Source organism: Megalops cyprinoides, chromosome 2 (assembly GCF_013368585.1).
Source record: "Megalops cyprinoides isolate fMegCyp1 chromosome 2, fMegCyp1.pri, whole genome shotgun sequence".
NCBI lineage: Eukaryota > Metazoa > Chordata > Actinopteri > Elopiformes > Megalopidae > Megalops > Megalops cyprinoides.
The window spans coordinates 19,169,498-19,181,373 of record NC_050584.1 but is presented as its reverse complement, the minus strand read 5'-3'; the positions used below and the strand labels follow the sequence as shown (position 1 = coordinate 19,181,373).

The 11,876-nt window shown below is 38.4% G+C and overlaps 2 protein-coding genes across 3 annotated transcripts; one reads left to right on the top strand and one right to left on the bottom strand.

The window, feature by feature from the left end:
- Positions 1 to 1,663: 1,663 nt before the first annotated feature.
- On the bottom strand, positions 1,664 to 8,525 carry lypla1 (lysophospholipase 1). 2 transcript variants are annotated; one of them, XM_036521405.1, is made up of 9 exons: positions 8,512 to 8,525; positions 6,857 to 6,888; positions 6,476 to 6,541; positions 6,030 to 6,077; positions 5,312 to 5,382; positions 4,727 to 4,800; positions 3,127 to 3,228; positions 2,396 to 2,572; positions 1,664 to 2,102 (listed from the first exon to the last, which is right to left on the bottom strand). In XM_036521405.1, exons 4-9 carry the CDS (start codon positions 6,068 to 6,070, stop codon positions 2,049 to 2,051), a joined length of 519 nt encoding a protein of 172 aa, XP_036377298.1. In that variant the 5' UTR covers positions 6,071 to 6,077; positions 6,476 to 6,541; positions 6,857 to 6,888; positions 8,512 to 8,525; the 3' UTR covers positions 1,664 to 2,048. The 2 variants fall into 2 exon arrangements, with proteins under 2 accessions (XP_036377298.1, XP_036377297.1); XM_036521404.1 differs by lacking the exon at positions 8,512 to 8,525 and adding an exon at positions 7,460 to 7,835.
- Positions 8,526 to 8,695: 170 nt separating this feature from the next.
- Positions 8,696 to 11,876, top strand: mrpl15 (mitochondrial ribosomal protein L15). Its single transcript, XM_036521840.1, has 5 exons — positions 8,696 to 8,859; positions 9,716 to 9,873; positions 9,992 to 10,157; positions 10,419 to 10,542; positions 10,716 to 11,876. The coding sequence occupies exons 1-5, from the start codon at positions 8,755 to 8,757 to the stop codon at positions 11,051 to 11,053; spliced, it is 891 nt and encodes a 296-aa protein (XP_036377733.1). The 5' UTR covers positions 8,696 to 8,754; the 3' UTR covers positions 11,054 to 11,876.

The window sequence follows — 11,876 nt, the reverse complement described above, 5'->3', positions numbered from 1 at the left end:
TTGCGGGAAAGAAATCGATAACCTACGTGCCTTACTGTGACCACAAATCGGTCAAGAGTATGCGGTTGTCGGCTGCGTTGGCGTTTTGCACATTTCTCTCCATTTTCTGGTTGTTCTGCTTTTCATTTTTGTCACTTGAAACCATGGACAGAGCTTCGCTTGAATCCCCCGTCGTGTGTTAATGCTGATATACATACAGTTGACTCCGCCATGTGTATAGGCTACCGGTAGTAAACGCAAGCGTTACTGTACTATTTAGCAGTAAATCAGCAGCCCTCGATTAATCTTAAGATAAAAAGTCTTGATCAAAAAGCAGATAAAACACTCAATAAACGAATAATTAAACAGTGCAGTAAATGTTATTAGCTAAGATGTAAAATTTCAATAATTTTTCTTATACATTGATTCTGCTATACAAAGGTGATAATGGCAAGTTGTTTCATGCCTGTGTAGACTGTACTCAATTATTATTCATATCCTAGAACAAATGGGAATGAAAACATGCCATAAAATGTAAACATTTGATCTTTTTGTTTTAAAAATAGCTATATTTTAATCTTCAAGGCATTGCATTCAGCACATTTGGATTGTTTACAAATACATGAACAAATAATGAATTTTACTTTAGGAAACAAAAATGTCACATTTATTCACATCCTTGTAATTATTTATTTATTTATTTTGTTTGTAAATCATATTCTGGCATGGGTTACAGTAACTTGTGTTTTATGTAGTTATGGCACTTCTGAGCATAATTTCCCCCAGAATTGCTCTAGGTCTTCCTGAGATTTTGGTTTTTGAGTTGCTCTCTTGAGTTTGAACAACAAAATTATGATTGCTTAAAGTCTGGGGATTGAGATGATCAATCCACTTCTTTGCAGATTTGGAGGAATTCTTTGGATCAATGACATGCTGGAATGTCCATGTTCAGACACGCTGGAGTTTATTGGCAGAGGGAACCAAGTTTCTAGACAAAATGTCCTGATATGTACTGGGATTCATAACACTATCTAAACAAGGCCTCCAGGAACCACAGATGCTCAACAACACCAAAACATAATAGCCACAATCCAACTTGCAGAGGTCAATGATGATTTACCTGCAGTTTTCAGAAAGTTCTTTGACCTTAACCATGATAATGTATGTCAATAAATCTCTTTTGTGTGTGTTACCTCCTTTTACACTAGCAGGGAAACGGAAGCACTTGGAAGCCAGAAACTTCCACAGAACCTCAAGTCAGAATTTTGTAGATATTTTTTTACCCAGAATGTATTGTTTATTTTGTCATTTTTGGATTACTGAAATTTCTGAATAAGAATGACCCTCAAATTTTCTGGATTAATTAAAAATTATAATCTGTAAACAATCTGAATTTGCTCTGTATAATGCTATTAAGAGTAAAGCATTGTTTACTTTCATTAGTACTTTTTTTTTCCTTTACAATATGTTTGTTCTTTAGTCAGGGGTATGAATAAACATGCATGGCACTGCAAATCAGCTGCAATAATCCACCTGCAATGGTACTTAGCCCTCTTTAACGAATGGACATCCATACACCCAAATGTCAACATTATCCGTTATCTGTTTAATTTTCATTTGTTATTAGTAACCATTTACAATATATAACACTTAGATGTCTAGACATTTTGGTAGTGTACTTTACTGTAAATTCACATAAATTAAGAGTAACATTTCCAAACTGGACAATATTAGATAATCAAATGCATTTATTACCTGGAAGAAATGGCTTTTTAATAGTTAATAGTTACATCCACAACAGTTGCAGCACAACACTAGCCATTCAAATACTGAAGACTCCTTGCAGCTCTCCCATAGTTTAAAAGACCATGAAATGGTATTTCTTTTCTTACAGCCTCCCCTAAGCCGCAAGTTTGTGTATCTGTATGACAGGCAAAATGTAGTACATACAATACAGCAGGCGTTGACCAAATGCGTTTTTGTGATCTAGAGGATCTAAGAGCTTCTGAAGGATTCAGGTTCAGTCAGAGCTGGTGCTGGTGTATGGTTAAAAGGCCACTGTTGTGAAGTTAATTGATTGGAGGTAGCTGCTTTTCAATAAACTGTTTGATATCCACCATTTCCTGTGGGAGAAATGACATCACAAAATCAACACTCCCAACACCTCAGGTCTGTTATTTCAATGACAGCATGTTAGATACTTACGATTAACTCTAATCTCTCTATAATCTTTTGAGTCACCACAGCCACACCACAGAGTGCTTATGGTGCATCTAATTTCATTGGTTAACATTCTGCATTAAACTAAATGTTAAATAATTCTGAAATATGAGTGTGTAAATGTTTCATTTCTATAAAGTCAATAATTGAAGTTATTAGGGACTGCCCTGACTTGATCACCAACTGCAATACTGACCTGAGGACAGGAACTGTGTGGCATTCTAGGATAGGTCTTGAAGTTGACATTGGTTGGATTAACAACACTTTTTAACTTTTCCACAGTTAGGCAGCCAAACACCAGAGGTACGAGGGGGTCAGCCTCTCCATGGCACTGCAGAACGTGCATGTCTTTATTGCAGCTGTTGGCTGCTGCCTGCAATGGGGCAGTAAAGGAAAAAAATCATCAACATAATGCTGAACCTTGTCCTTGTCCTAAAGACTCTATCTAGTGGAAATGACATTACACATGTAGCTTGCTCTACATTATCTTTTTTACTATCACTTTGTAAAATTTGAAATACACACCATATATGTTGGGAATCTTCAACTTCTTAATAAACAGAAGTCCATCTCAGATATGTGGACATGCGTGCTACATGACCAGAGTAACTGCACCAAATCTATATAAAGACATTCTGTTAATGTTACATCTAGAAACAAAAATATAATGACTGGGATAAAAATCCTTCTCTTTAAGCAGAACATTTTCTCTGGGTCAGTCAAAATGCTTTAGTGCATGCTGCAGTGCTCATATTCAAAGACACTGACTATCTGTTCAAATACCTAGGCTATAGGTCATTTACACAGTGCTCAGAGTCAAAACTAACAGAGAAAGGATGGCCTATTTGGGCCAAAGGCCATTTAATTAAGTGAAAGGATTCTGAGTGGCAGGAAAAACAGAGTGTACTGCAAAAGGAGAAGCAGCACCTGGGGGAATGAACTCCGCAGTGGAAGCCAGCAGCTGAGAGCCACCACACCTGCCAGCTTCTGCTGAGTTGTAAGAGCAGTGTACAAAGACAATGCCCCTCCCTGTAACCATACACACACACACACACACACACACACACACACACACACGACACATCATCATTTGCAAGTGAGCAGGATAATCCACAGCAGCAAGCCCTTAAATACACATAACATGTTTAAATGAGCCAACACATAGATTGGGCCAGAACACAATCAAAACTTTTCCATGGCAGAGATTTTGAAACCTTCAAACACTTACATCTACTTCAATTGTATCTGCTCTTCACAGCCTTTATGTGCTTTTAAATGAGCACAATAGCTCTCCAAACAAGCTTTCCACCTCCCTTTCAATAGGTCTGCTGTTCATTATTGTTTCATACTATCTTTTATTAATAAAACATTAAGGTATAACTAATAGTAAAGCTAACTGTAGCCAGACAAAATATACTTTTATTTCTTCAGTTTTACACAAGGCTGCAGTACCCTTAGGCTACAATTAGCAGATATGGTTATTATTTCTCAATGCCCTAAACTTCAAGAATGTGATCAGACAAAAAATAAAAAGTAGGAAAAAGTCCTGTGTTATTACTTTGATTAGTTGGTGGATTAAAGCATTGCCTTGGTGTAAGGCTCAACTGTGAACAGCTGATGATCTGTTTTTGTTCTGCCTGCAAGGTCTGAAATTAACATCCACCAGGTTAAGCTGGTTAAGCCTGCAGAGTCACTAACCACTTGTTAGTGAACAACTTGTGAACACTTGTGGGTGAACAAAAATGAACATGGCCCTCTATGTTAGTCAAAGAACCCTTGTAAAATGCAAGATGCCCAAATACATGCCCCTTCAGTCCAGTTCCCATTGTTTTGTTTCCCTTTTTCCAGTAAATCAATGGCAGGAACTCTCTGTTTTTCTAGCTGTGAAATCTACATATGATAACAAAATGCAAATTAATATGAATATTCAGCCTGATTCAACAACTAACTAGCTAGTTTCGGTCTGAGAGGTAGCCGCCCTTAACCCATTCTGTCACATTGCTTATTTGGACAGCTGGCTCTACTATCAAATTAAAAATGTGGAGACACTAACTACAATGAGTGAGCGCACTGCAGATAAATGAAGACTATGTTCAGAACAGTACATGGATCAGAAAAAAAATGGGAGACTTTTTGGGATTTTGAGTGGCTGTGCAAGTAAGTTTGATTCCAGCTTCATCAATTCTGTATGTACTTCACTAGCTAGTAATACTTGCCAACTTTACTGTGGATTAGCTGTCAGCTTTAGCTGTAACATTATCTTGCTGGCCTGCTGTTTAGGCGAGAAATATTCAATGTTGCTACCATATGGACTAGCTGTGTTCCTCATAGGATCCAGAGAAAATGTAGCTTAACTTGTAATAATTTATTGTGGGTGATGAAAAATTCAACCAGCAGGTGAATTTTTCCACCTACCAGCCACTCATGGCTTGTGGCTGGCTGGTGAACCAAAATGTTAATTTCAGAGCCTGTGCATACCTTCAATTACACTTTATTACATCCAGTAAATTATTTCCAGTAGTCATACCTGTGAAAATCCACCCAGGACAATTCTGTGAGAAGGTATTCCATTCTTGACTTCTTGGTCAATCAGTGCTTTAACTGAGAAATGTACACAAGTCACAATTAAACGACAATGTAAATGACAGGCTCAAAGCAATATCAATATCAACAGATGAAAGAAATGGACAAATTATTTAGTATTCATCATAACCAGCAGAATCAAGGTTTTCTTTCAATGATCATTTAAATGAGAACATTAATATACGATATCAACCTTACTGACAAACATTCATTGTATTACATAATTTAACTGTAAATTCTGTCCTGCATATACTTTGTAAAGCTATCCAGCTGAATATTTGTGTATTTCAATGACTTCATGACATTTGAGGATCTTTCTCTAAAAATAATATGGATCATCTAATGATATTCATCTAGTGATAAGACCCTGTCAAAATGAAAAAAAAAGATATGCATGGTTCAACAAGATACTGCTAACAGCACCTCATCTGGTATATGCACACATTATATACGCATACATTAATGAAGCTCTGGATGTACATTACATCATTGTCATTACAGACGTTTAATGCACCCATTGTAAACTCACTGTTTTCTGCTGCCTGTTTTATACCAGACTCATCTTCATCTGCATCAGGGCTTAGGCCAATTATATCAAACCTTCAAGATGAAAAGGAGAAAGAAAGAGACACACATATGTACTTGCTTCCATTTTGCTTTTCACTCCCTAAAACTGAAGACAAAATGTGGTTCTTTATCTGTTACATGTCATTTGAGCTGAGATCAATATGCTAGACTAGAGTGCACTCAATAACCCATGGGAAGTTCATGTGTATGGGGATTTTTTTTTTTTGTATTTTTTACACATTATATCACTTTGATTATGTCATTATTTTCTTCCTCTATTCTGTCCAGTATTTTCATGTCCAATATCACATCAAAAATCATTTTCCTTCATTCATTTGTAGCATAGCAACTGCATAACAGGCAATAGTCAGGTCAGAAGAGCTTTATTGTCGGCCCATCCACATACAAGTATACAGTATGGTTGAAATAACATTTCTCTGGGACCCATGGTGCTACATTTAGACAGTCCAAGACAAAAACAACATAAAGTACAATGTAAGCAGTGCAAAAAGACAAAAAGACAGTAGAAAGACAATAAAAAGTTGACAAATAACAACACTATCAATAGACAAAGTGTGCAATAGGAAAATACCTTTAAGGTACAACTTAATATTTATTTGTGGACAATTATATTATGCAGAACATTAAAATACAAGATAAAATGAAGTTTAGCATCTTACCAAGAGGGCATTGCCATGTTCATGTTCAGTGTAACTGGCATAATTGGCCTACAAAATTGATTAAATGACAAATGACATGAATGAAATTAAAGTTCACAAGGTCATTCTTAAGGATCAGAATAGCAGAGAAAGGCGGGTATTAAAGATATCTTAACATAAAACATTCAAACATAAAATTTAAATTATTTTGGAAAATCACAATTCAGTTAAGGATTTTGTTCAGTCACATTTCACTGTTAAATCAAGCTATTTCTCTGATAAAGAATTAGCAATTCAACTGAATCCTTGTTCAACTGATTAATTCTTCTTTTCAAACTCAATCAGAATAGGGGTTATGGTCATTATTGAAATGAAGTATTCAAATGATTGTACATGTAAATATAAAATTCAATATTAAAACAAAAAAAGGAAATTTAAACATCAGAGGAGAGATGAGGTGTACTTACGCGTGAGGACAAATGTACTTCACATGAGGAGTCCTTATCCCGGCAAGGGCCTCTGCCCAGCTGTGTCTGGGTGGAAAAATAAACCGCAAAAGCGTTAGTATAACGGGACAAATCTCTTATTGGGGTACTTTTTACATTTAAATGATAAGTAATGTATTTCGTACTAAGTACCACACATAACGTGGCACTCTAGAATAACTTGGATAGGTACTGTAATTCTTTATGTCATGATATTATATAATAACGTCTGTGTGCGCTGAGGACACCGAGTAACAGACGTCACCTAACATAGCATGGGCGCATTCAAATAAAATGACAATGTGTAACAATGCAATTTGAAAAGTTTAATGCAAGCTGATGCGAAGCTAACAATATACCTACCCCGTGTCTCCCAATCCATGTAGAAATATAACCTGTCCAAAGGAAAAAAGTACATGAAAATTGTTCTTATTTCTATCTCTTTGTATTAAGATTGTCTAGGTTGGTCTGTCGTAAAAAGAAAACCTACAAAGGCTTCAAAGCAATTAATAACTAGCGACCACTGAGCAACTACTACTCAAGGGTCATAAATGAGAATATACAACAAACAAGGTAAAAGACACTGCACAACAATGTCGCACCAATATATTAGATACATATTTGAAAGCGTCTCCTAATCCAGATAACCCTTGCTTGGTAGCTAGATAATTACACAATCGTAAATTCAGCATCTCGATTCGTTCCGAACGGTAGCTATCTAACTAGCTGCTAACCAGAGGCATAAACGAGTGCTAAACGCTTCAGTCACGTGGGGTTGTAAAATACAGTAGCTACGTTATTCGATGACTTACAAAAACAAGATAAATGACCTACCTAGCAAGGCATTGATGAAGACACTCATTGCCTTCCGTTGCACTGACCGTGTCGCGGTTTTCTAGCTAAAACATCTTGTGTTGTCGAAGCAGCTAAAGCTAACCACAAAAGGGCGCATCAAGTTCAACTTACCGCTGCAGTGGCTTTCCGTGCGGCTGGTACAATGGCAGGAAGCGGCGCTGACATGTTATTACCGCACATACAATGGACAGGCAGCTGACATTCAACACGAGAATTGACAATATAGCTAGCTAGCTAACCTCCGATTGTCTGTGAACGGTCACTTTGTAACTCCCCCGAGCAATGTATCTGCAGGTTGTATTGATATGTTGATTGCCACTTTAGCAGAATAAATACATAATATATCTCACTATGTCAAGGTTATGGCTTCCGCTTCTTAGCAGCTGTAACGTTGGCAAATATATTCACTGCCTATCCATGTAGTACTGTTAAGTTTAAAGAGACCGAGGTGATAGCAGGCTAGCTTGATAACTAGGTAGCATGAATCTCGCACTGATACAGGTTTAGGAAATCCCGCCCCATTGCTTCCCAGTTGGCTTACTGCTTTCCCTCCGTAGAAACAAGGGTTTTTGTTGGTCGATTCAGTTGTCAACCAGACAATTTCTCAGTGCACTACAAGCTGTTAGTTGGAGACACAGCATAGTAGTTTATTACACTTGGTTATGAATATAACTTGGAAGATGTGTTTAGGACATTTTTTCTACGGACAGAATTTAAATGCTTCCTTCCTTGACGTGCTGTTACTGTACGCTGAATGTTTTTAGTTTTGTGTCAAATGACGACGTCAATGGCAATACAATCATGAGACACACTGCGGCAGTGTTATTACGTTAAATCAGACCCCATACAGACACGAGCAGTACAACTATCCTGATCCAAGTCTTGGGCTCAAGTAAGGCAAGGCAGACTCGTTAGCTAGCTGACTCTAGAGGTGATATGCTGCTTAGCTACCCACGAAGCCTGATATCTAAAACTACGGTTAGCGCTGACGTACCCATGGGTACTGATGGGTATTAGTAGTTATTAGTAGGTTATAGTATAAGTAGCTAAGTTTCAGCTTCCCGTTTTCAGCCTCGTCAGCCAACCTCTTGCTAAAGACAAAATTTCCATTAACGCGGTTATTCAGGTAATCCCCCCAGTAACATGCCAGTCTCTGTGCTTACTTTGAAAGGTTTTGTTTCTGTATCAGCACCGGAACTCCTTTAGTTGCAGGCATTGCGTTGACTACATCCTTGGAAACCGGAACTTTTGTGTGAGACAGGAAGAAGTGAATGTAATCGTCTCCTGAATTATCTCTGTTATAGCCGTAAACAATTTTCCGGGTTTGTACCATGTGACTGTCGTTAAACCTAACAGTGTCCTTGGGAGCGTGGTAACTACGGATAACTAGGTGTCAGACGTTAGCTATGTCTGTTTCGAAGACCCCGGGTGGAAAAGCATTAGATATCTTAAGAACATTACCAAGGATAACATTAGCAAACCTTCGACCCAACCCTGGATCGAAGAAAGCTGTAAGTGCAAGAGATCAACGGCGTTACTTTGCTAGTTAGCAAGATAGCACCATTCAAGAAAATGTGTATCAACAGTCTAGTTAGACATTTCCCACACTTTACGGCCCCTCGACTTTGAAATTAAATCAATGTTTTCATTTCCACTTGTTTAGTTGGATAGTTATCTTGAACAAGCATCCTAGCCCCAAATGGCTATGGAAATTGCTTGCAAGCTAGCTAACGACCTCACGCTGTAAGGCTAGCTATAGCTACAGCGTGTTCAAAGTGAAAACTGGCCAGCGTAATGTAATTAGCTGTCAGGACACAGTCACCTGGGGCTGATTAGTTATGAATCCAGCAAACGATGACCGTGCATGGGTAGCAGACGGAAATATAATTATGTAGTCCCTAACATGTGTGATTAGCTATCCAGAATAAATTCAATAGATAGTCAGAGATAGACTTCGGTATTTTAGGGGTATGCATAGGGAAAAGGCAAGGTGGTTAGACAGCTGTCTTGCAAGATATCTCAGTCTGACTATTGCAATCTCTCCGCTCTGTGTTACATTTATTACACGGATTATTTCAAGATTCCCTCCTCGCTTATTTATTTATTTTACCAAGAAATCTGTATCATTAAGTAGTCGCCATTTTTTAATTTTTAAGGAGCGTGACAAAGTTCTTTTTCGATTTTAAAAATTTTCCCCATTCTTTGAGTCGTTTTCTTTGAGAATTGAAGGGGCTATCAGTTTTAGTCTGTCTACAGCCTTATCGAATGTGTTCCTCTCTACTTGCACATGGAGAGTTAATGTTACATGTAATGAGCTCACTGGTGGCCAGTACAGGTAACAATGCCACTGCACACGCATTTTTCTAGGAAAGGAGACGAGGCAGAGGTGCTCACGGAGGAGGTAAATGTGGCAGAGGTCACAAAGGAGAGAGGCAGCGAGGCAACCGTCCTCGTTTAGGGTTTGAGGGGGGACAGACCCCTTTTTACCTGGTAATTCCCAAGTACGGATACAATGAAGGCCACAGGTAAGCTTGTGTCCCATGTGTCTTGTTCTTGTCTCTCACGAGAAAATGCTTTGTGAAAGTTCTGTAGGAAATGAAAATGTGTAACAGATGTTGCCATGTTTTTTTGTGTTCCGTCCAGTCGGCGGCCTCAGTATCATCCCTTAAGTCTCAAAAGACTGCAGTATTTGATAGATCTTGGCAGAGTGGACCCCTCACAACCAATTGACCTCACGCAGCTGGTGAATGGCAGAGGGGTGACAGTGCAGCCACAGAAGAGAGACTATGGAGTGCAGCTTGTGGATGAGGTAACAGTTATTGTAATTTTGTGGCAAATTGGTTAGTCCTTGGCCACTAGGGTGTGTAGCTAGACATTGTAAGCCAGATAGGTTTGTGATGGAAGTAACTTTTACAGTAGGTGGCAGTATGTAATAACATTTCAGTCAGGTGTTAAGGGTACAAGCTGACCGCTGATATTTTGTTTTCTGCTGAAATTATGACTTTGTCTTGCAAAACATTTTTGTGTTCAAAAATACACATAAAACAATTTTCTTTCCTTGTTTTTTCAGGGTGCTGATATCTTTGCGGCAAAAGTCAACATTGAGGTTCAGATTGCTTCTGAGTCGGTAATAGCGGCCATAGAAAGAAATGGTGGTGTCATTACAACAAGTTTCTTTGATCCAAGAAGTCTGTGTGAGTATTTTGATTTATGTTTACATAGTCTATGTTTTGTGCTTAGAAAGTCATATTTGTGCATGTCATTGAACAAATACACATCATACCACGAATATTTCAAAATTGTTAATTTCTTTGTAAGTTTTTGGATCCACTAGTACTGAAATGGTGTTTAATCCTTCCCTTGACAGCAATCCTGTGTAAACCTGTTCCATTCTTCCTGAGAGGTCAGCCTATCCCAAAGCGAATGCTCCCGGGGGAAGACATGGTTCCTTACTACACAGACGCCAAAAACCGTGGTTACCTGGCAGATCCAGACCAGGTTCAGCAGGCCAGGCTAGAACTGGCCCAGAAGTATGGATATGTCCTACCAGACATTACCAAGGATGAGCTGTACAGCATGCTCACAATGAGGAAGGACCCACGTCAGATTTTCTTTGGCCTTTCGCCTGGCTGGGTGGTCTGCATGCCAGAGAAAAAGATTCTAAAAACGACAGATGAGAAGCTGCTCAGATATTACGGTTCTTGAAAAACATTACAAAAGAAAAATAGTGCTAAAATGTAAACTACTGTTGGCATTGTAATAAAACTTTTTTTTGTTGCTGTTAATACCAATATCCATGAGAAATTAAAAATTTTGCTGTAAAATTCTTAATCAAAGGACATGTCTAGACAAGTTCTTTGTTGTTATGCTACTTCATCTGCTGCATGCAGTTCTGTAGCAGTTCTTAGACACAGGATGCAACAAGGTAAACAGGAGCCAAAGAGTACATTGTGAAGTAATGCACTAGAGGAAGAACTTGAGCAACAAGAGCCTCATTAATATAATGATTCAGATATGGTGGTTACTCACTTCCACAGTTTGCCCCTCAGCTGCAGATGAAAGTAGTGTAATAAATTGGCTTGGGAGGCCAGGCTAATCACTTAAAAAAGAGAAATAGATTTGATGGAAGGAACATTGGCGCTATCCAGGTGAAAGGGAAATAAGGAAAATAAGATAACTCTATGAATCAAAACAGGAAACAGATGCCCAGTGATGTGTATTACATGGTAAATGGTGTTCCTTGGCTGAAAAGGGGGAATATGAAATTAGTCATAGGCAGCTGTATCCTGGCTAGGGCTTTCAGACGATATACAGCCTCCCCCCTCAGCACACAATTACAGCTACACATGCTCACAAAGGCATCCCTTTTATGCCTTTGAGTTCAGATCAGCTACCAGGTGATTTCCATGGAGCAACATTAATAAGGTATTTCAAAAATGCATTTATAATGACCAGTGTGCGGAAATTCCTTCCTTGCACCTCTGAAAAAGGATGAACTGTTGTCTTCCAAAAAATGACTGATGACATA